This window comes from Dreissena polymorpha, chromosome 3, assembly GCF_020536995.1.
Source record: "Dreissena polymorpha isolate Duluth1 chromosome 3, UMN_Dpol_1.0, whole genome shotgun sequence".
In the NCBI taxonomy this organism is placed as follows: domain Eukaryota; kingdom Metazoa; phylum Mollusca; class Bivalvia; order Myida; family Dreissenidae; genus Dreissena; species Dreissena polymorpha.
This window is the reverse complement of record NC_068357.1, coordinates 92572129-92597441: the sequence shown is the minus strand read 5'-3', so window position 1 is coordinate 92597441 and position 25313 is coordinate 92572129. Positions and strand designations below refer to the sequence as shown.

At 34.1% G+C, this 25313-nt stretch overlaps 1 protein-coding gene and 1 long non-coding RNA gene across 2 annotated transcripts; both read left to right on the top strand.

Annotated features, from left to right (window-relative positions):
* The first annotated feature begins 234 nt into the window (after positions 1-234).
* On the top strand, positions 235-8881 carry LOC127875313 (uncharacterized). The gene is made up of 3 exons (XR_008047362.1): positions 235-328; positions 1764-1868; positions 8733-8881. It is a non-coding gene; the product is annotated as an uncharacterized LOC127875313 (long non-coding RNA).
* An 87-nt stretch (positions 8882-8968) lies between these two features.
* Positions 8969-15031, top strand: LOC127875312 (uncharacterized). The gene is made up of 4 exons (XM_052420284.1): positions 8969-9486; positions 10206-10406; positions 13374-13565; positions 13932-15031. Exons 1-4 carry the CDS (start codon positions 9205-9207, stop codon positions 14154-14156), a joined length of 900 nt encoding a protein of 299 aa, XP_052276244.1. The 5' UTR covers positions 8969-9204; the 3' UTR covers positions 14157-15031.
* Positions 15032-25313: the final 10282 nt, after the last annotated feature.

Genomic DNA, 25313 nt, shown 5'->3' with positions numbered 1-25313 from the left:
CCCCTTAACAATATCTCACAATGGCAAAGAAGTGCTCACTTTCAGTTGTTTCACAGTGTCGACTTGAGTGATAAATTTTGTTTAAATTGCTTAATGTTACCGTTTTGTGTATTTAAAAGATAAAATGGACTGGTCCTTTAAACTATGTTCTATCAAACAACTAGTTGATTTCTACCTTTTAATTTCAATGAGCTGACTTATTACGTCCCTTTTATCAAAGTTGGCCATGGCTAAGATATAGAAACACACAATACTTGAACACATGCTGATATCGATTTTAGCTTGATGCTATTACTATTTTTTGGATTAAACTAGTTCGGAGAACAGGGTAAGTGTTATTCTTTTATTCATTTTTACTTTTTAATGTAAAATGCCCGAAATAATTACAAAAGACAACATATTTTCAACTAAAAAAGAAAGTAAAAATGGTGACCGTGACCTTTCGTATTGTATGAGAAACTCCATCTGTTAATCATATATAGTTAATTAATAATTAATAATTATATATATTTACCACCGTAATTTTTGTTCAATAAAATCACATATTTTTGTTTGTGAGAAATTATTATAATTATATGGAAATTCTAATGCAGTTGTTGTCTGTCAGTTACAGTTGACCTGAATTCAATTTGCTTAACTTCATGAACACTGGTTACACCTTTTTTTAAATGAAAAATATCAGACAAGCCAGATAGAATATTAAAAGCCAGATAGGGTCACTGTGCAGAAGTTGTCAAAAAATATATGACCTTCTTGAGAAGCCATACGAAAACAGTCCTTTTCTTCGCATTAAATTGTTATACTGGTTTATAGCACAAATAAAACAACTCATTTTAATGTCCCAAAAGGAATGATCCGCGAAGATTATTAAAATAGACGTCATTATTATAAGCTTATCCATCATAATAGTTTTATATTATAACCATTTTCTACACTAAATACGATTGAGAATACTAGGCAGAAATAAACACATTGAAATTTTTAATTTTAGTTTGAAATATTGTTTGGGAGTTTACAAATGTTAGAAATATTATTATTTAAAAAGTATGCAAAGGTGGTCATGTTCGACCAACGTTTCAAAGACAATTTGAGATTTATGTTTCAATTCACTTAGAAATGTTCTGTCACACAATAAAAAGCTCTTGACTGTGGTCATAGACGACACAACGTACGCAATATAGTGTTATTTACATAAGTTTTTAAAATGAATACTGCTTACTATTTAAGCGTCGTGGATAAAAGATTCGTCAATATTACATTTTTATGTATTTTCTTTTACTTTTGTGGTCTAAAGGCCTCTCCTATAGCTGTCTAGATTGTTGAGAAGAGTCTTTTATATTTTAAGTATATAGGTCAGTCATGTACGTTAACTCCGATAAGCCATTGATTTACGGTAATTAAACCAAATGAAAATCCATAAGCACACACGAGAAAAGATCAAACTTAAATACAAACGACTATTTTTGTTTAAACTAAAAATATTCAATACTTTTCCTTCGAACAAATAACAGTACAAAATTTCATTCCCAGTATATTTCAAATTGCAAGAATTTTCATAGGTTTAACAGTTTTGCGTTTTGAATTGTTATCAGTTAACATCGGAAAACCCGATTTCTCCTACTAATACGTAAGTGTAATAAATAACAACAATACATATTTTCCGAAAATGGCATACGTTTTCCAAGTTTCCTAGTAATAAATAGCGCAGACAGATATTTTCAGAAAATGGCATACATTTTCTATATTTTCTTATCGATGTGCAGGTATATGTTTTGCCTGTGACAGCTTGGATTTGACGGTCGACCGATGATGTGATATGCATAATCATTAAACTAAAATGCTCTTTAAGGACATACGTTCTGGTTTTGGTAAGCAGACGTAGATAAATTACATTGATCATTTAGTTTGGTTACTAGCAATTTCGTCAACAACAAAAACTCTTGATCGAACTAATTCTAATTACGGCACGCTGAGCAGATTTTCAAAATGTAAATAATGATATTGCTTCATTCATGTGTATGCATATCTGTTAGAATGTGTTTTGTATTTTTTTACAAAGCGTTTCGATTTCAAGTATAAAACATGTTTTAATATCAGGGTAGTCAAGTTGAACGTTATACTCCATTAATATTTTTGGATATAACGTGCACGGCGTTATTTGTGTTTAAATGCATTTGAGTGAATTGTTTATCAGTTAATTAATAAAAAATATCGACTCAAGTGAGAATATAGGAATGAGGTCAAGCTGTGATTAGGCTTGATGTTCACATATCTTTTAGGAAGGTATAGCAAAATATAATCTATTTTAATTTAATTATGATTGTTTATTTGATTATCATTGTTATGTTTTTTTATCATGTAGAACAACGTTGGGATTACATTTAGGGCAAGTTAGATTAAGGTCTTGGTGACTGTTGCTTAAAAAAGAAAAACAGTTTTCGTGTCAAAGCATCTAATTTACATCATCCGATCAACTTTTACTATTTTCGGATGCATAAGTCATCGGGTTTATATGGTTAGACTTTATACATTTTTTCTCTGACGGGCGTTTATTGTTTGATTTATTTTTTTAGCAGTCATATAAACAACCAAGCTATGCAATATGGATCTTTTACACCCATTATTGCTGCTTCTTCATGTATTTGCACGATGATGATCTGGAATATTAAGTATATGATGATATATCCTTAAATCTTTTTCTTAAAAGATGGGATGTAGTTGACACTTCGTAATTTCATTTCATCGTTCCTCAAAAAGTTTCCTTCCTACACTTGAGTAATTAAATGGAAATTAAATTGAATGCGTGTTTATTCCCTTTAATTATTGTTTAATTTGAGTTGCAATGCTATGGGGTTAAATTTTGTTTACACTTTTATGTATCATGAATATTGCTCGGCCAAGAGTGAGGTTGAGCGCTCTAAAACCGGTTCAAACCCCCAATGCTTTGTATTGACCGTTCCAAGGCGCATACCCCAGCTTTATTCTTCTATGTGTGTGTGTTGTTTCGTATTGTGCTGTTTCGTACTGTTTAGGCAATTGGTCACTTGCCTTAAATAAAGGACCAACTAATTGTATATAATGAGAATGCAATACTGCTCCAGCAGCTGGAGTTTCCCTTCTTTATATTGGCGCAACATCGTTGGTTTGGATGGACATTTATGATGCAAGGCTCTTCAATCATATTGGATGAGCGTTTCTTTTTAAAATGAGATTGAACGTTTTACGTTCAGGACAAGTGTTAATTTCTCCTGGATTGAAACAAATAAGTATTGCTTTCAGTAAAGTGCAACCGCAAGCTTGTTATATGAAGTCCCCACACTGATCCGACATTTTTCTAACCGTTTAAACGCGCGGTTGCACTTTACTGGAAAACATACTTATTTATTTAAAAAGATCATGCTTCTTATAGAAAACTCTTACGAATGAGCGGGCTCTTCACTTCATCCCATTAAAATGGTGAAATATTAAAACAGAGATCCTTAAAAATGTTAACTGGGTCGCGCTTTATTCTCCAAACACAGATAAGAAATGAACAGATTCGCCTATGCTTTTTCCGGTCCGCTGATCTTACATTTAATAATTCTCTGTTGCCTCATATTATTGTTACTATTACTTTAAATAACCAATATATGAATACAGCATTCCATATGAGAATATTAATGTGTTTTAGCAGTCTTCACGCTAAATATTTTAGACAAATAGCCCTTCGGGCTAATCAGATAGAATTTTTAATAGCCCGAATGGATGTTCAATAGCCCGAAAAGGTTAACATAAATTTTTTGACTTTTTGGGCTACGAACAACACAAAAATTCATTTCCAATCAGAAATAACTACTTAAATTGAGTACAAACAGTTGCCTGTCCCATTTTCAACATTTATTAATCATTTTTGATAACATCAGCAAAGGCATGCTCTGCGGACAGCTCCATATCTTCATCGCCATCATCATCATCCTCGTCATATTCGTCATCATCTTCAAAGTCTGAGTTCTCAAGCAGCTGAAAAGACACACAATGTAAAATACAATGCTATGTCTGTTAGATTGTCCCTAGTAGAATGAAGTCTGTCTAAATAAAAATGCATTTTCCCAAACAACGCGTTGACATATTGTCAAAAATGTTGAGTACCTATTATTAATCGTTCTATTTATGAATGCATGTATATGTGCATGTTTAAGTAAAAGTTAATTATATATTTAAGGGGCTGTTACCTTGTTGTTGGCAACATCTTGTTTGTCCTCTGCTGAAAGAACGATGCAGTCCACTTGGGTTCCTGTGGCTTCATCTGTTATTATTCGGCGGGGTTGTCCACTGGGTGTTGAAGTCTAAATTAAACATTACTCTTAAATCAATCATGAATAATTATATAACTTATTCCTGCATCATTGATGAGCAAACGGTTATGATAAAGAATGTAATGTTACTTACTCTAAGAAACAGCTTCATAAAAAACTACTGAAACATAGGCTTTAAAATTACCATCCAGTGATTGATTGCTATGTCTGGATCAAATTCTTGGATGGATGGTGACAAGTCTCAGTTTCACCATCATCACATCGTTGAGGCGTCCAGCACGGAGACGACCCCTTCGCTTGTTCTTGAGGAGCTTCATGGCGGAGAATGATGTATCGCACTTGACAGAGGTGGGGGAAGGGCCAGAGTAATGTCAATCAGTGTAAACACTGCACATAGTTGCTGATCCCCCATGCTGTCTATTACAGTTACCCAAGTCAGCTTCTGCCTGTCTTTGTGTGGATATCTTAAAATAAAAATGAATTGATTTCAAAGCATATTTTAATCACAAGAAATGAATATTATATAGATTCAGAATACAAACCTGTGGTAGATCAGTTTCCCAGTGTTGCCCATTGGTCCAACACATCTTGTAAGGTGATGCCCTCACTAGGTTTCCTAAATGCAACAACTTAAAACTGCATGTAGAGAGTCTCTACTTCTTTGTCTCCAAAAGTGTTATCTGAATTGGATACAAATTAAGAAATACAACATCATATCAAATTTCAACGTATTTTTAATCTAAGTAAATGACTGACAAATATAAATGTATATTATTTTCTAATGTCAAAAGCATTATGGAACCATTGAAATCTTTGAAAATACTGGTAATAGTTGCATCCTTAATTAATCATAGTTAGCAAAAACATGTTAAACATTTTTAAGAGAAAATTCTTCTAAAATTAAACATTTTAAAACAATATAAATTATAATTTTAAAAAGAAAAAACCAAAGAAAGAATGCATATCAAACAAACTAACATTCATGAACATGGAATAGGCAAAACTAGACATGAGAAGGGGCCTGTTTTACCTCAAATGTTTTGGTTTTATAAGTTACACATTTTTTTTTTCAATCAAAATCTGTGAACAGGTCCCTTTAAATGTCAACTTGCCGAAATTAACTTCAAACACCAGCAAACACTTTCAAGTGTCACCGTTATTAAACCTTTAATTTCATCGGATGTAAGGTCTGGCCAGTTTTTAAATGAGGAAACCATCGTGGCAGATACAAGATCTGATGTTGGAAATCTAGCCTCCAGATTTTCAACAATCTCTTTTATAAGAGATCTCTGATCTGCCTTAGCCTTCACACCCCTGAATACAAGCTTCTCTTGCTTGTAGGTTTCTGAGGTGCTTACTTCAGAAACAGTGCTATCATCTCTGGAAGTTTAGCGTTTCTCTGATAATATCACCTTAATAATCTTTTAGGAAAAAAGTACAAGGACTTACTTTGCTATTCACAAAATTATCCACCAGCTTCAAATAAGGAAATGCTGCCAAACAAAAAACAAATTGGCTACAGCTTGTTCTTCATGAAAACCCACTTAATGTCGAATACATAATTTTGTTCCGTAATTGTGGCTTACAATTGGATAATATTTTCTTGTTAGTTTATATGACCCTTTAGCACTTAGATACATACTTTGACGCATTTGTAGTCCCGTAGAAAGTTAAATTAAATTAAAGACATTTCTTACTATGAATACTAGATTCAAGTTTTAACGGCTTAATTTCCAATCCTAATATACTGATAAGCAGCAAACAGCATAAAACCTGAACAGGCTGCGAGTTACTCGCAGGCTGCTCTGGTTTTAAGCTGTTTGCACATAGCCATTTTCACTTTGTTTCTGAGTGGGAAAGGGATAATACTACAGTACACTTATCGATACTACACAAATACTTACACAAATACTTACTTCTCACACAGCTGTGAGATGGCAGTCTTTGAGGACTCCACTCGTCGAGCAGCATCTGCAAGGCTGATGAGGTCTGTTTGTAGGTAAAGGGAAAGGCTCTGCAAGTTGCTGATGACGCGCTGAAAATGTATTTGAAACTTGTATTATTTGCTTGTAATATATATATATATATATATATATATATATATATGCCAGATGCAGATTACACAGCCATACAAGCATTATATATAGCATAAATGGGAAAAAATAAGCAAAACCTTCAAGTTACCTTCAGTGAAAGCATATACAGGATAAGGATTCCATCCCTCATCATCTTAGCCAACCCTTCTGCCTTGGCATTCTGATGTGATGCGTTTTCCAGTTGATACAGGAAAAGTTTATACCCTCTTGAGAATATATTGGGAGCTTTCACGAAGTGTGGCAACCACCGTGTTCCCCCAATTCTAGTAGGTAGAATCATTTTCATGTGAAAAGCCTCAGCAGCTCTTTCAATACCTAAAAATTGAACACATATCTTTTTTATTTTGACATTCATGATAATTCCTTGAAAGTTTCATTGAAATGGATTATACATAAATCGTTTAATAATTTTCTAAAAATATAAAAAACAGTTAATAATATATGAATGTTTTCTATTGCAGATAACCTTAAACATAAACTGCAACTACTGATGTTTTCAAAAATTAAAAATTCTCAAGTGTATTTTATCTGATTGGATTGTACCTTTCTTCTGCTTTGGACTTTGACGAAACAGATAGTAGAGGCCCATGAGAAGACTGGTGACCTTCTCATATTTCTTGGGGTCACACTTTTTCATGGCATCCTTGAACGCCAGCTCTAACCTGTGAGCAATGCAATGTGTCACCACAAGGTGGGGCCAATCCTTCTTCAGGAGAGAGGATACACCGCTGCGGATACCTGAAGTTGAAACAATAAATGATCATTTGTGGACGATTTTTTAGCATTGATGGGCAATCGTGATGCTGTACATGTAGGAATAAAATATTGTAAAATGACACAGTTTAGGCATTGACTTTATAATGTTTTTATTATGTGTTGTTCCCTTTGTGTCGTGCTTTTAAGCAATTTGCAGTATAAAAAAAAGACAAAGGATCATAAATGATAAAAGCGCTATACTCTGGGACAGCTGGAGTTTCACTTTTTTATACTGTTAAAATATCAACTTATATAAAAGCTACTCAACCTTCAATTACACATTTAAACAAGACCTACCCATCATATGTGCAGCCCCGTCAGAGCAAAATCCAACTAGTTTTTCTTTTATGACATCTGTGAGTTCCAGATCCTGGAATACTTGTAGTATATGACTATGAATGTCTGTACTACAAGCTGATGTGCTGCAACCAATGTCGAGAAAAATGTCTCGGACATAACCATTAGATGATGTCCTCACATATAGGGAGTCCATGTCATCACCAGTGAAATCCGTTGATCCATCAATAATGAGACTACACCAATTTGCACTTTTAATGTTTGATATACACTGATTGCGAGTGGTTCTGGATATGGAGGTACAAAACTCAGCACAAGCTTTGTCATTTTCATACTGGTTACTGGTGGGCAACCCCTTCATTTTATCGAGCTGGCAAATCATCTCATAAGTTTTAAAACTTAAATTGTTCTTGCAAACAGCATGAGCATTTCTAAATTTGTTTACTAGTTTGTCATAATCCGCCTGTCTCAAGGTCTTCAATGCTTTGGCTGCAGTGCTGAAAGACTTGGGTGTTGATTGTGCCTGTTTGGCTTGAATTGCTTTCCAATGATTAGAAGAATTTTGATGTAGCTTTATGCCATCAATGCGGAGGTACGATGTGCCTTTTATAAATGCATTGTCATCGTTACTGGGTCCATAGAATTCGATGCATAATTGACACCGCATCAATTGCGTTTCAGGATCGTATTGCAGCCATTCTCTACCTGATTGCCATGATTTTTGAAATGTCCGTACTCGCTTGACTTCGTAAGCTTTCTTAGCAGATTCAGCGTCGGTCAATTGCTTACATTTTTTACCTGGTAGCGCACCGCTGTGGTATTTAAGTTGGCTAAACGCCATCTTGAGCACGATTTTAACGCAATGAATTTTTTTTAATGAGTCATCATACAACGAGAATAGCCGTATAGGTCGGTTAAAACCGTATAGAAAAAGAGCTTATATTTTTGTCGGCTTTGAACAAACGGACCAATCGTAACACTTCGTCCATCTTCGGGTCTCCATAAGAGTGGAACACGGACGTGTTGATTGGCTAACGACTTGTCCTGACTACTTGCATTGATTACGTCATTAATCCGAAGTGGCTGAACGGTGTTCATGTAGTTTTTTTTTCACTTTGTTTACAATTTTACGCTCAAATATTCAATCGACCGGTCGGGCTACTTAATATGCATTTAAGATCGACCGACCGGCCCAAGAATCGACTCGGGCTTCGGGCTTATAGGCTAATTCGAAGACTGGTGTTTTAGTACTATTCTTGTTTTTAATTGCAACATCTCTTTACTCCAGAAAAATGGATAATGAAACTGGCAAATTAGGACATTGTGCTAATTGTAATATTTATGGTCCAATGTTACTGTGCTCCAACTGCAAAGGCGTACTGTACTGCTCACGACTTTGCCAGAAAGCAGACTGGAAGAAGCACAAATGTATCTGCAACACCTCAACATCATTAAAAAAAGATTCACAAACCTCAAAAGACATTAATCAAGAAGCGATTGGTATTTGTTCCTTTTGTCTACTTGTTTGAGCCTATAGGTGTTCCGAATGTAAAAGTGCGTGGTATTGCACGAGAGTATGCCAGGCTGCAGACTGGAAACGTCACAAGCCGGATTGCAAACGCAAATGTACGGAACAAAAATCAACGAAGATAGTGTCAGATAAGAATGTTGATGCCCCAAATATTGACACATTGTCTATAAATGAACCGAAATCATCTGATGAAACGAAAGAAATCGTTGTAAAGAATGTTAATACTGATATGTTTTTAGCCAGTGAATATGACAAAGAAACAAGCATGCAGGAGAAATGCGGAAATGCCAAACGGAAACATACCAGTAAACTACACTCGGAATCTTCAGAAAGTTCGAGTAACTGCAAGTTGGATACTGCGAACAGTTTTAAGAATACAAAATCTGGAAATTGCAACCGATGCAATATCATGGGCTGTACGCAACAATGTTCTAGATGTAGATCAATATTCTATTGCTCAAAACCCTGCCAGAAAGAAGATTGGACTGTTCATAAAAAGTCATGCAAAAAGGTGAGTTTAATCGTTCGTGTATAGAGCCTGCAATTAATAAATCCGATAATACCCCGACTACGAAAATGAGTTGGGTATTCTTGAATAGCAACAAACGTTTATCTGACCGTATGACTGTCCCTCTGTATGTACGTTTCGTTTATCAAAAACTTGTCCGACGAAATCTATTTCTTCATATTTCACTGTCCAAGATTTACACCGACATTATTAATGCTATATGGTATGGTGTTTTATATTTGCATATAATACTACCGTACTTTAACACTTTTTTTCTACTTAAAATACATGTACCCCCAATCACGACTTTACACACAATTTGAAATGCAGCGCGAGTTGTATTCACACGTACTGAGTGAAAATCTCCTTTTAACCCTTACACTTTCCTGGGTAAGCTGATTTACCAGAGCATAGACTCATTCAAGTAACAACTTATTGAATCACAGGTATAGGCAGATCGGCCGTTGATATAAATTTTATGAGAATGATCATTATGTGAATAGTCCACTATGTGTCCAAGCTCTCATTCATAAATGAAATAAGTTTAAAGACTCGCGAAAGTAAAAAACCACATGTCTTAATTAAATACAATATTTGATTTATGCTAAACTAATTATATGTATGCTTGTACGTTTTCTGTAGAGGAACGGTAATCAACGCACCTAAAGGTACCTCTTACGGAGAAATAGCGTATTTTACTTAAGGTCTGTTGTGTTTTTTAGGAATACACAGAGGAGGAAAAACGAATAATCGAGGAACGTCTTAAGAGAAAGAAACAGCAAGCAATTGATCTACAGAAAATGGAAGAAAAACGATTTGTTACACTATTTGACTCATTTAGTGGAGGCAATCAACGGTTTCTAAAAACCCTTAGTCCAGAAAAAGCACTCTTGACAGCATCTAGGCCACATGGTTCGCTTCAGGTAACATAAGGTTACACACATCTTCCTTATCTTCATGTAACATTTAGTGAGTACAGCTGACAGACTACACATGATATAAAGTAAATAAACTTGAGTTCGTCATCTTCATTTGATATACCGGTAATATCAATGTAATTAGCTCATTATAAATAATATTTATAAACAGGACTGCTTTGTCCAAAGCAACATTAATTTGATAAAAAATAATACTTAACTTTAGCTATCATACGATTTATAAACCAGACTGCTTTCCTTTAGGGAGCATAAGGGTCATAGACATGCACACTTAAGTTATTACAGGCTTCATACTCGTTACTTTGTAACCTCGCGGGAAAAAAATGAAACACAAATTAATGGTTTACACTATGTAATTTAAGTGTTATAAAAGTTTGGTACCGTTACGTTAAATAAACATACTCCCTAAGTTTCGCTTATATTTGGTTGAGAAATATACCTGCTTAACGTCTGATAAAACGATCTAAATTTGCATGATTGCTTCACTTTTGGAATCATTTAGTTAAATGTACATGAATGTTTCAATTAAGGTGTCACACTGTTAATTAACATGAACGTTTCATTTTATGAATCGATAATTTAAAACAATGGCTATTTCGTTTCGGTTAACATTGATATCCATGTCAATTTACATGACTGTTTCACGTAAGGTAACACTATGTTACTCAACAAATTATTGTTACTTGCTTATCTTATTTAGTATAACGGCAATCGATATGACTGGTTCATTGAGGAACTCACATTCTGTTTATAAATACACATTTTATGCCCCCGAAGGAGGGCATGTAGTTATCGAACCGTCCGTCCCTCCGTCTGTCCGTCTTTCCGTCACACTTTGCGTTTAGGTTTCGCGTTTAGGTTTCAAAAAAATCCTAATAACTTCTATGTCCTTTCAAATAGCAACTTGATATTTGGCACGCATGTGTATCTCATGGAGCTGCACATATTGAGTGGTGAAAGGTCAAGGCCATCCTTCAAGGTCAAAGCTAAAAAAACATGTATCAAAGCGGCGCAGTAGGGGGCATTGTGTTTCTGACAAACACATCGCTTGTTAGATACATACAATGGAATTTGATTTATCTCAGTTATTTCCGAACCAGTTAAATGCATTCGTTTCCATTAACAAATGGGCAGATTATGCACATGTGGGAACACATTAATAAAACAAATGTTACCTTAATTTATAAAATGTGTATTTACAATAGATTGCATCCTTATTAAGCCCCATAATTCAACACTCATTTAAACACCCACTTTTTACTTTAGCACTCAGAGAAAATAAGATATAAATGTTTTATTCAAGTGTTTGCTTTTTTGTGGTTTCTAGATATCTGTTACGATGCCATAATACCAACCTTAAATGCAATAATCTGTTCCACATTCAGATAATACGAAATTATGTAACAAACAACGAGAACTTTTTTTCACTACCCCTTTTTATCGATCCAATTACCACTTTGCATGGATACCCTAGAATTTGTTATGTGCGTGCACCTGCTGATCATCCTATGACAAAAGAGAAGGGGTAAATCAATTGTTCGGCGCCAATGTCTAAATGGCGATACTAACATATTAATATTTTTAAAATATATTTATAAACGTCAGCATCATAATAATATTGTGTAGCTATAATGTTAGACTATACAAAGAGACCCAATACAGGCGAACCCGGTCAAATTTAGATCATGTCGTTTGAAAAAGACGATTAAATGATTTGAACGTTGTCTTGTATGATTGATGTTTTATTATTTTTATGCCCCCTGTAGGAGGGCATATAGTGATCGGACTGTCTGTCCGTCTTTCCGTCAGACTTTGCGTTTAGGTTTCGAAAAATGCTCAAATCTTCTATGTCCCTTGAGATGTAACCTTCATATTTGGTATGCATGTGTATAAGGACTAGGCCTTTCCATACGCACAAAAAGTTTGACCCCTGTGACCTTGACGTTGAACTTAGGGTCCGCGTTTAGGTTTCAAAATCTGCGTTTAGGTTTCGAAAAATGCTCATTACTTCTATGTCCCTTGAGATATAACCTTAATATTTGGTATGCATGTGTATATGGACAAAGCCTTTCCATACGTACACAAATTTTGACCCCTGTGACCTTGACCTTGAACTTAGGGTCCGTGTTTAGGTTTCGAAATCTGCGTTTAGGTTTCGAAAAAAGCTCATAACTTCTATTAAGCCATCCTATGGTGACAGCTCTTGTTTCTCCTGCATATAGAATTTCTAAATGTTCTTTGGACTCCTTTTAATTTATCAATTAAGTACTCAAAATGAATTGGTGTAATTTCTTGTTAGGTTGTTTTCAAAAGGTATACTACTAACAAAACAAATTTTAGTGCAAGTGTTGGATGGACTGTTGGAATAGACTGCTGTTAGGGGAGAGTGTAGTGCAAGTGTTGGATGGACTGCATGTGTAGGCTGCTGTCAGGGGAGATTGTAGTGCAAGTGTTGGATGGACTGTTTAAGTAGGCTGTTGTAAGGGAAAAGTAACCGTCATAAGCTGTTCACATTATTATGAGGATTGTCAACGATTTTATTATAACAGTATTTCAATTTTAAAAATAAGTGTTTATTCAACAATTTTAAAACTTAAATTAAACGAGATGCTCTTGACGACCAGTAAGTCAGTTTGAAATAGAAAAATTAATTTTGTTAACAACTGTATGTTTACCCAAAAGTTGTACGAATGACTTCGACCATATTTTGATTGAAGTGTAGTTTTGTATAACATGTCGCAAAATATAAATTGTTTATTTGATTAGAATAACGGGATTCCTCCATCATCATATCGGTCCCATTATTTGCATTATGTTTTAGAGGAAAGAAGAACCTCAAATATAAAGAAACCTCAAATGTGTCAAATGTCATTTTTGTAACTGTATAAACTCTCATTTAAGTGTGATGCAGTATTGTCTGAAGCTGATGTTTCGCTCTTTGTATATTTACAGAAAGCAATTGAGTTTGCAAAGACGTGGTTCCCTGACTTCAAAGTTTTAACAAGGTTTGTTAACGTACCCAGAGAACCAATGAATCCATTTGAACTGATTATGATGGAGTCTCTAAATATGCAAAAATGCCTCCTGGTCGCGTTTATGTACAGGTATCACGAGCATGTCATGCGACACGGAGCATATCTGAAGGTAAATATTAAAATGCTATAAATGGATCCCTCAGTGAAACGCAAACATGAACAAAATGTGTATTGTGAATGGTTTGAGTGTTCACAGAAGCGATAAGAATAATTTAAAAAGGGGTTAATTTATTCTTTTTTAAATCACTATTTATGGTAGAAAGCATAAGAAATTATACTGTCTTTACTAGAAGAGTTAGTAGAAGAGGTTTTAGCAACGATAGTAGTAGAAGCCGCATCCGCAACAGCAGTAGTGTAAGTAATAAGAAACTGTTCATGAAGTAGTTGTATCAATAACATGAGTAAATCTGTTAAAATATACATATCAATAATAGAGAAACGCAAGCATTTATTGTTTATATGGTATTTTTTTCAGGATGATATTGACAGCGAAAGCAAAGTTGAATTCTATCTGGACCATGTCGGAGATAACCCCGCCCCTTTCTTTTCTTATTCGATGGTGAAACCGGGTAATTTTATATGCATATTGAAACCACTTGTTCACGGGTTTATGGACGGGACAATAGGGTTTAAAATTGAAGACCCGTCCAATGTGTATATTATTGAAAAAGACATACTTGTGCAAGACAATCTGTTGTAAAAAGTCGATCTGGTTATTGGTGTTTCTGTTTATTTATGTCGCTTGTGCATTTTTGTTACCGTCATTGACTTAAATATAGTTCTACAGTGTCATTGGCCATTTAATGTAGATTTTTTACATTTACCGATATCTTACAATGCATACAGTTTGCTTTTAATAACCCCCAAATACAAAAACACATACCGGTTTTACTGTTTGGGGTTTAAAGTTGCCCTTCGTCCGTTAATTCATTTGTCGCAAATTAAACAGGACCTTGCAATTGCTTATAAAATACTAATAATGGGATGAACGTGTGTTTATGTATACTGACTACTGGGATTTTTATTTGAGGATTATGTTCAATCATGTTGTTTTTACACTATATTTATTTGACTTAACTAATCAAAACATTATAAGAAAAATCATCATGGACCTTTGGACACGCATTAAACGTTTGGTTAACCATGCACCTGTTCGTCAGACGTTTTCTCTCAACGTGTGTTTGTATATCTGTATGTTCATTTATTTCTGTTACTAAAGAAGCTCAAATTGACTTTATATGTTAATACTTCAAAGCAGTTCATGACATATCATGATCCCTAGGGGACTAATGTATGCTGTCAAGGCATTTCTTTGTATACTGTTAACGCACTGTTACACGTTTGACATTATTAAAGATGTGAACGAACCCTGGACTGAAACCGATGTCTCAATGCCTAACGTTCATTCTTTGTTTGAAATGTTGTCCTTTTTTGTCATCTATTTAAATATATTGTTTAGTGTAAGCATTATGCTTAGCCAAAAATCATAACGTATTGTGATAATTATCAGATTTTCTCCATTAGTTATACCACTGTAAGGGAAGTGATTGCAATTTAAATAATAATTGCACTATATGTTTGTCTTTATTATTTTCACTTTACATTAAACTGATACCGATAATTTACCTTAAATTGCGATTTTAAGAACTACTTCCCGCGTGCTAGATTTCAAACACAAGAATATTTAGTCCTTGTCTCACCATCTACGCTCCACAATACGTTTTTCAATGTTGATTTAAACCACGGACAAAAGGCTAACAAAGCAATGGTGGCATAATTTAAAGATCTGACAAATGAGGTTGAAAACAAATTAGCACAATGGTCAAGGTTATAGTTTACACTGATATTTAAATATATGTATTTAATGTATTTAAATCAGGGTTGAGCTAGTGAAACTTTTCTCTCACATTGGTGTATTAGTATCAACGCGTTAAAACACCACTAAAAGCTGAATCGAGGACCAACACAGATTTGTATAAATTCTTTTTCCTTTGATACATATTACTGTTATTTTTAGTAACCGGGTTTCGAGCAGAGCGTCGAAACGCAATTAATTAAAACAATTATAGTCGCTGCATTGGAACAAAACAGGGAAAACGTTAGGTATATCGACTTGCGTCATTGGCGCCTAACCGCATATTCAGTCCTAACTTATTCAGTTCAATGGCCGATTTCACAACAAAACACAATCAAATACACTTGACTCATAACGCAAAGGTTTGTTTATTTCAAGTGATCTGAAATAGAAAGAGGAATTGAACAAGCATCTGGCACACATGAAATCATATGTGTAAAAATATAACACCAACATAACATAATTATTGATCAATTTCAGATTGAACAAAATACGGTTCAAACACACGGACGACGGATTTCTTTGTAACAAAGGTCAATTACGTGTACTACCAACATGTGCAGATATCAATACCAACTATTTGCTGTGCATCTAGTTATTTTTTCAGGGGATTTAAACCTTCAACGATGGCTGAAATTAACATGTCCCACATGGTCTTGTCAACACAATTACATGGTTGTTTGCACGATCATTATTTGTCCGCGCATTATCCTGCTGCATGATACCGTTGACTTCAGTGAATTTTGCGCTTGATAACATAGCATAACACATCATTTATGTAGATGTTTGCACTCCCAGAACGATCAAACTTGACTTTTGGAGTTTTACAGATTCATTATATGCACATTGTTATACTATAATCATCATCGCTGTTTAGAACAGTAATTATTTGCAAAATTGGTAAACTGATATGAAAGTTTGTCAACACGCTAAATACATGTACATACCACAACCACCACCGCCGCCGCCGCAAACGCAACAGCCATCGCCACCACCATCAACGCCACAACCAACAACAATACCAACAGAAACAGAAACAATAACATCACCACCATTCAACTACTACTTCTACTACTGCTGCTACTACTTCTTCTACTACTACTTGCCGTACTAAACCCGTCACAATGATTCGAGGGGGATGGTATAAATAAAATCCGACTTTATCTCTTAATTGTTTGATATGGGAATATATTTGTTGAATATGCACTAATAAAACAAAATAGCAACGGAAAATATTGTGCATTTCACTATGTAACGTATCAAAGATATCATGGAATAAATAATATCAATAGGTTGTTACATATATTCGCATATCTATTATTATAAAATATTACATATCGTGTCTATACATTTAATAGTATCACATTGACGTTACCATCGGGCCATTATTCGCTGGGCCAATTTGATCACATTTGCCCCGGGAGGATTTTTCATACGTGAACAAACAATCGATGCTTTTTTATAAGTATAGTTATTTTAAAAACAAACAAACACGCCATAACTATTTTCTGTAATTTTTAAGTATTTGATTGGTAATGATGCGAATTAAAACGTTCACTGAAATGCCATTTTCATGTTCGTGTCATGCATTTAGTATAATCATTACATTTCGCTTGAAAGGTATGCTATTATGACTCTCTAGGAGAGACATTTGTAAGAACTATGCGTTTAAACGCGCGTTGTGCAGTTTTCTCCCATTAATATTATAAAATTACGGGTGTCACGCTAACAACAAATTATTTCATAAAGAAGCTCAGTACCCCATTCGTTAACCTAATTTCTCATTATGCATCCGATTAGAGTTATTTGGATTACAAAGTGTAAACGTCCTTTAGCGTTTGTAAACGTTATGAACGTTCGGTACAGTAGCCTACTTATCAAATGGATCCCTGATCCTTTGGCGATATCCACTTGTTCTACGCAAATTTATTAACAAGAGCATGTGCTGATGAATAATTACTACAAAAGTAAACTTTGTCAGTTACATATTTATTTAAAAAATAATGTGATACATTGCGTAAACACATTGATATTCTATATTTGAACAATACAAAACATATACACGCATTCATACAAAAAGATAAATGGAATTTAATGGCCAAATGGCGGAATATAATTTTACCCCAGACTAGCACTAGACTAAATAAACCTCAGCTATAGAATAGCACTACAACTAAGGCACGTCGAGGAGGCGACCGGAAGTACTACCCTAAAGATAGCCCCAACCCCAGTTGTACTATTGATATAGCTTCTCTCTTATGCAATCATAATGCACCAGATAATGCTCCGCATTCTATGGTTTTTCAAAACAGCTCCACAATGTGCTCACATTAATTAATGAAATTCCTATTTCAACGACCACCTGGTTGGTTCGAAAATAGATATATTATACATGCACAATCGCTAAGACCACCACAACCGGCCAAATAAATTCAAGGTACGCGGTAACGCAAATTGTCCAGTACAACATAATAGTCAAATTTTCGCAATACCACAATAATCCCCAATGCCAAAAAGGGCTATTTAAGGTATGCATAATCACGCCATGCCATCGAGCGAGTAAAAGAACACCCATTCTATACCGAAAATAATTTTGAAGGCATTCCTGCCATTTCCACACAGACTAGCACTACGTGATAGATGACAACAAAATGCTAAGTTTACCTCCCTGGGACGTATGTACATCATTAAATAGTAGTATATTTAAAGCTTCAGATTACCTCCAAGGCAAAAAGGGCTATTTAAGGTATGCATAATCACGCCATGCCATCGAGCGAGTAATAGCTTCAGATTACCTCCAAGGCAAAAATGACATTGGAATGAAGTATCAAACATATAAAATTGGTTAATAATGTCATATAAGTTATGGTGTCAGATTGTCATATATCTTAAGAATTAACTGTCGTGGTAAAATCAATACCTCACACAACTATGCAGCAACAAATTTACCTATTAATGGATATTCATTCGAAAGCACACATATAGCGCTTTAACACGGCACGTTAAACAGAAGAAACACTCAAACACATCGGGTAACACTTTGTTCCCTATAATTTCCATTCACTGATGTCGCGTCGTAGCGACATCCTGGATATTGACCTAATTCTGGAAGATAGCGATGTATCGATGCCATGGCACCGCCGCTATCCAAGGTTTGAGGCCCGACGATTAAACAGACGTCTTACCGAAAAGTCGTGTACAGTTAGTGAATGTAACCCGAACGTTTGCCGTGGTTGCTTACAATATATTGACCGCCATTCTGAAATAAATATCTCGGCAGTACATTCGAACATTACAAAAAGGTTAAACATAATGAACATCAATCTCTTTGGTCGGGTGGGTGGGGTTTCGCAGTCAAAGCTATTTCGCAAAAGTTCGAAATACGTGAAACCCGAGCTAAAATACAATATTGGTAAACTCAGACCGTCACCACTGAAATCAATTTCACGCATGTAGTATTGTCGACTGCTTGTATCTTATGATCGATACAAGATTTAAACCTTTATCTACCGGAGACACGTGTTCGCTACTTGAAATAAATTTGTCATATGAATTAATTTTAGTATGTTTTTTTTTGCATATTACAACGCAAGGTTTACATGCATAGATAATTATGCATCTGATGATATCTTACAATATTTCTTGCACATAACTATGGACAACTACGGCTCTCACTAACAATACGTGGTTTTACAAGCGAAAATGTATGTAAATTAATAAACCAATCCTGTTTTAACATTTCAAAACTTAGTGGATAAGAGTCATTGTCACAAGTTCTGTTGTCGTATCGTAGGACGGGTCAATAATCTAATAGGCTATCGTTTAGTCAAATAGTAAGTCAAGGCCGTTTGTGATAAATATCCTTAAATGTCAAACATGCACAATTTATACCGGAATTCAATGGTATATGCAAAACAAAAATTCTCTAAATGTATGACTTCTGCAATTTGCAATACGACACCATAATAGTAAATTCATTCTGATGGTTTGATAAAGTCGTTTTAAACGATCATGCCTTTGAAGTGCGTTGTTTATATGTAAGTTTAGGTATTCAATAAAAACAACAACAAGATTCAATCAAGTATTCACCTTGTACTTTCCCCTATGTATCTCCCTTAAATGAAACCAGCCTGGTCTTTATGAATTAGCTTGTTCATAAATAATTTGAATCTATTAGCCATTACTCCCAAGGCAATTTTATAAACAGTATTAAGAAGAGTAATAGGGCGCCAATTTTGTATTAACAGCTTGGATTTATCTCCCTTTGGAAAACATGTTATTATGCCCAGAGTTTGTGTTATAGATACATTTCTACAATGGAAAGTTTCATTTAGGGATCTGACAATAAACAAAGGTTCCAATTTTTTATCCGGAACACTTTACAAAAATCAGCATTGAAGCCAGAACTTCACGGGCTGTCATTTGACATATGATTTAAAACTGTAGAAGCTTCATAAAAAATTATATAACCTTCAATTGAAGAGGCCTCAGCCTGGGTTAATTTTGGAGAATTAATTCCTTTTTACATAATTATTAAAGTCTTCACTATTGTATTCATTTTTTGCTAAATAAGATACTGATAATAAGATGCTATTGTATCTTGTAAACATTTTTGGTCAGTTATTTCCTTTTCATCTTCATTTTTAGTTTGTATTTAGTTTTTGTTATTGCGTTTTTTTTAGGCTTCACAAATAGTTAGATGGGTTTTCCCCTTGCAAGGGAGCCCACTGAAATTTGGATCTAATCATACATCCTTTTAATTGTGTGCTCTTAATATTGTTTATTTCAGATTTCAAATTTTCTAGTTCTAAAATATTCTCATTTAAAATGTTTTCTTCCTTTCTAATTAATAACTTGCTTTCTATAAATTTTGATTCCTTTTTTGATATATATATATATATATATATATATATATATATATATATATATATATATATATATATATATATATATATATATATATAATTGTGCTGGATGTATTATGTAATAAACTGAAAATATGAACTTTTTTTAAAGAAATGTCATAAACCAGTCTCGATATTTTAATCAATATTAACTAATAATTGTAAAAATAGGTATTTTAGAACTTTTATTTTTTCGTCATTTGTGGTTGACGGTCTCTTTAAAGATAAATTATATTAATTATATAGGGTTGACAAGAGCAATAGATACATTTGTGGAAAAAATATTGTTTACCCTGCCCTACCCACCAAATGATCAAATCCGTTTTGCCCTCATTATTACAACTCATATTAAAACATTAATCGTGTTCCAAAAGACTATACACTATTGTAAATAAATACAATGAACAGCCTTCAGTTAAAGCAAAATGGGGTATAAAACTCAATACCATAATTAATGAAAATGAATGAAACTGCATTTTTATCTAATCTTTTTAATATCAAATGATGTAAAGGTACAGAATAATTCATATGATACTTGGAACAAAATGTTTTTTGAACAAAACGAAAATAACTGATGATCCATTGTACACTTTTTGCAAACAAAGTGACGAAGATTTAGAACTTTTATTATGGGAATGTCAGATATCTAAAGTATTAATTGATGAGATATTACCAGGTTAATAGTTTCCTTTCATGAATAAGAACAGTTTTCTACTTGGGTATTTAAACAAGTCAGCTATAGCCATAAATCATGTTATTGTGTTTATCAAGCTTTACTTATAGGAGTGTAAAATGAATAAATCCATTACAAATATTACAGAAGCCAAAAAAGCATAAAGTATGAATATGATAACTTAAGAAAAATATCAATTTCAAATAATAATACAGAATTCTTTAACAGTGAATGGGAATTGTTGTCTACCGTTGTATACCAAACTCAGTTTTTTCAATTTAATGAATATTGTAGTTCTTTACAACTTTGTATAATTTTATTTTTTTTAACTCATAGGACCAATTTGATATCTTTAAAGAAATGATAGGTAGCACCTATTTGTCATAAATGACATTTACATGTACATATTTTTGTTTTTCTATGCCTTTTTTTATCTGAATATGCAAAAACTATTTGCTCACTACAATTTATAGACACAGGTACTTTAAATATGAATATACCCTTGACAATGTTTTTTTTTTGAAAATATACTTATTTTTGCGTTTTATGCTTTTTGTTCATCTGAATATGCAGGTACTATTTGCTAATTAAACTTTATACACACTTTGAATATGTATATATACTAGAACATCAAGTTTTATACTTTTGTTCTCTATAAATACTTTTAAATGTTTTTCCAACACACAATTGCATGCAACTGTCTTATAGTTACAACATTCTTTTCAGTTTGTAAACTCTGTCTGTTGACATAAAGCTGTGTTTTTTTCTTGTAAATATTTGTCATGTAATAGCTAACAAATACATATTATGGTGTGTGATAATGTTTACAAACACAAGTAATATTTACACCTTTTAGAACATAATGTATGTAGGAAATTATATGCTTTTGTAGAATATTTCTAAGATAAAAATTAAACATGGTTTAAGACACGTAGCATTAGCTCTAGAGTCTGTGTATTATGTGTCAATTTTTCTTTCATATATGGATTCTTTTCGACCTTCTATGCTAATTGCTTTATGTAAGTATGCCACTGTCTAAACTTATATATATATAAGTGTAGACAGTGACATACTAACATAAAGCAATTAGCATAGAAGGTGTATATATATATATATGCGTCTTTCCTTATTGCCTGCAGATTTTTGGTGGGCTTAATGTGTGTTGGAAGTATTGATCCCCGATGTAAATGTGCCCTAGCGTATGGCAAGCGGTTCGACGTATAATCCCAAGAAACTAGGTTTCTCATGAGAACCTACGTTCTCAGATTGAAAACCTAGGTTCTCATGAGAACTATGGTTCCCAAATGAAATCTTGGGTTCTCATGAAAACCTTGGTTATCAGAAAGAGAACGACGCGAAAAGCTGTCGGAAACCTAGGTTTTTGTGAAAACCTTGGATATCAAACGAGAACTTAAGTTCTCAGAATGAGAACCTAGGTTCTCATGAAAACCTAGTTTCTCATGCGAACCTAAGTTCTATGTGTCTATGAGAACCTAGGTTCTCATGAAAAAACCTAGTTTCTCATGAGAACCTAGGTTCTCTAGCGTAAACCAAGGTTTTCAAATGAGAACCTAGGTTCTCATGAGAAACCTGGTGTCTTGGGATTTCATAAACCTAGTTTCTAATGAGAACCTAGGTTCTCTGGAAATCCTAGGTTCTCATGAGAACCCAGGTTCTCATGAGAACCTAGGTTCTCGTGAGAAACCTAGTTTCTTGGGATTAAGCGTCGAACCGCTTGCCATAATTAACCTCCAGTTGTCTACCATTGCTTAGTACACGCTGGCGGCATATGTGTAGAATGATAAGAAATAGACGTGAAACAGTGAATGTTACTCCCCAAGAACACTTTTTGAACGATGTTCAGACAATGCTAAGTCTGAACACGTTAATAAAAAATTAAACTGAAATACATCTTGAATTGTAAATATTATTTTGAGACTAAAATTGAAACAAATTCAGATCAATCGTTACATAATTCATTTTTACAGCATTAAATGAGTTTCAGATATTCAGTTCCCTTGTTCGGGTACAGTTTTTTATTTTAAGTATGTCTGTGATATAGTAAGCAATCATTATGGAATAAATATATGTTTAATCTCTATTGATAATGTGTAATAATGTATTATCGTAAGATATCGGCCCACATTGCAAGAAAAACTTATGCACTAAAGACTTTGCAAACATATTTCAATAACTTTAGATATCTGCAAAAATAAAGTTCTTAACGGCGTGTTTTCATCTGTCCAGCGTGTGCGTAATCATATGTGAACCCCATTGATCCTGCGCCCTGAATAATATGTGTCCCGTATTCCAAACGAGCAAGTTTTCACCGTCTGACGCGTAATTCTGGTTGATGAGAACCTATGGTTCCCAAATGAAAACCACGGATATGGCAAGAAGTTCGACGCATAATCCCAAGAAATTAGGTGTTTCATGAGAACCTAGGTTTTCAAATGAGAACCAAGGTTCTCATGAGAAACCTAGTTGCTCATGAGAACCTAGGTTCTTAGAAAACCTAGGTTCTCATTTGAAAAATCGGGTTCTTGAAGCCATGTGCAATCTTCCAACGAGAACCTAGGTTCTCATTCTGAGAACCTAGGTTCTCATCAGAAACCTAGTTTATTGGGATTATGCGTCGAACCGCTTGCAATACTAGCGTTTAATCCACGCTCGGTACTATTTGTTTGATGGCAAATAATGCTATATACTACATCTATTTTATGTTTAAAATATTACAACTATCAAAATAGTTACTGGCACTCCAATAAAAATAGACAATGCTTTAAACCAATGCAAGGAACTTAAGCGATTTAAAATTTAATAAATGGTGAACGTATGGCGTTGATATTGTATCAGGAGCAGGGTTTTTGCTTAAGATTTATATTCCGCTCCTACCCGCATGCTGGCTCTGGGCAATTTGATATTGTTTGATAAATGAATATAAATGAATTTTATACGTACATTATCCAATACAATGAACAATTATATTTAAATGTTGAATCACTTATAAACGGAAATTTATCCCACTTCGTGAAACAGACATTCACGTATTTTCTTTAGTTTTTTTTTTAAAAAATAGATCGACGTTAACGGCAGCCACTTCTGCGACTACAACCACCGCGTGACACCAGGTGACTCATATAACATTGAAGCAAGGCATTCGAGTCAATGAGGTCCGTTTCGAAGGAGGGCATGGGCATGTAGTCTAGAAAAATGTGCAGTTCATTGTACATGCAATAGTTGTATTGCTAAATTAAATAATGAACATTTAAAGCGATGAGGAACCAAATATCGTGTCATCATTTAATTGCAATCTGCGTGAGTATCTTCCTAATCACACCGTACATCAGTTTTTATCCTCGTTAAATGGTAATATTAACGAACACCGAATTGTTATGTACAGCGGTACTTCTAGGTCTAAGCAAGATAAATATGATATATAATGTGACTGTGGTGTATCGATTGGTTTTATCACACTAATGGAATTTCTGTCGTCGTATTTCACAACACAAATAATGCACTAGGGACCAACAGAACACCACATACATGACATATTCGATTTATTTAAGACCTTCTTACGATATAAAAGACAATAGCAAGTCAATAACGTGACAAAGGCCTAAAATGTTCAAACATTAACATAACATTATATTGAACTACGAGAAGATAACGCCATTATGTCGTAATTTAAAAGTCAGTTAATTTATGATAAGGATTCACCCTGTGAGATACGTAGTTCATATATAGTTGTCTGCATTTGATACCAAAATACTCCAGTATCTCAGTTATATTATATAAAGGAATATACACAAAGCAAAATGTGGAAATTGACAAGTTTCTTCTTGCAACTGTTCAAATGTAAGGATATCATCACCATTCCCCGCACCACCAACATCATGCCCCATACCACGGTAACGGTGGGGGAATATGCGCAGCCCTTTGAAAGTTTGCTGGAGCGGTATTGAGTGAAATGATGAATCTCTTTGGAATATTTGCTTTAGTAGCAATGTCCTTCCTGTATTACCCTCCAAGGATGTTTTATTAAGTGTATGTTGTATGTATGTTGGTTTACTGAAACCTTTTTTTGACAGAAATAGCGTGAAGTATCCAAGAAAAAAGACTTAAGAAAAGCACTAGCATTTACTGGTAATTCGTCCATATTTTTGGCCAATGATTGTATCAAAACATCTTTATTATTTATGGATACAATTAATAAGTATAGAATTAGTAAACTCGTGTCTTGTACAATATATTTAGATAGAAGGTGATTTATTGGCTGAGTTTTACTCGGTCAATTTGCTGTATTATTTGGTATAAAACCGTTCCAAAAGAAAAAAGTTACCTGACTATTGTATAATGGCTACCTTCGGAACGTGAATCCTATTACAAAAATCGATCACGAGGGGAAATAGTACAATTCTCAAA

What these genes read in the sequence shown, in the direction of transcription:
- LOC127875312 (XM_052420284.1), top strand. Translation starts at nt 9,205, where the DNA reads ATGTTTTTAGCCAGTGAATATGACAAAGAAACAAGCATGCAGGAGAAA. An exon ending in GGCCACATGGTTCGCTTCAG is followed by an intron (nt 10,407 to 13,373) that starts GTAACATAAGGT and finishes GTATATTTACAG; the next exon opens with AAAGCAATTGAGTTTGCAAA. An exon ending in GACACGGAGCATATCTGAAG is followed by an intron (nt 13,566 to 13,931) that starts GTAAATATTAAA and finishes TATTTTTTTCAG; the next exon opens with GATGATATTGACAGCGAAAG.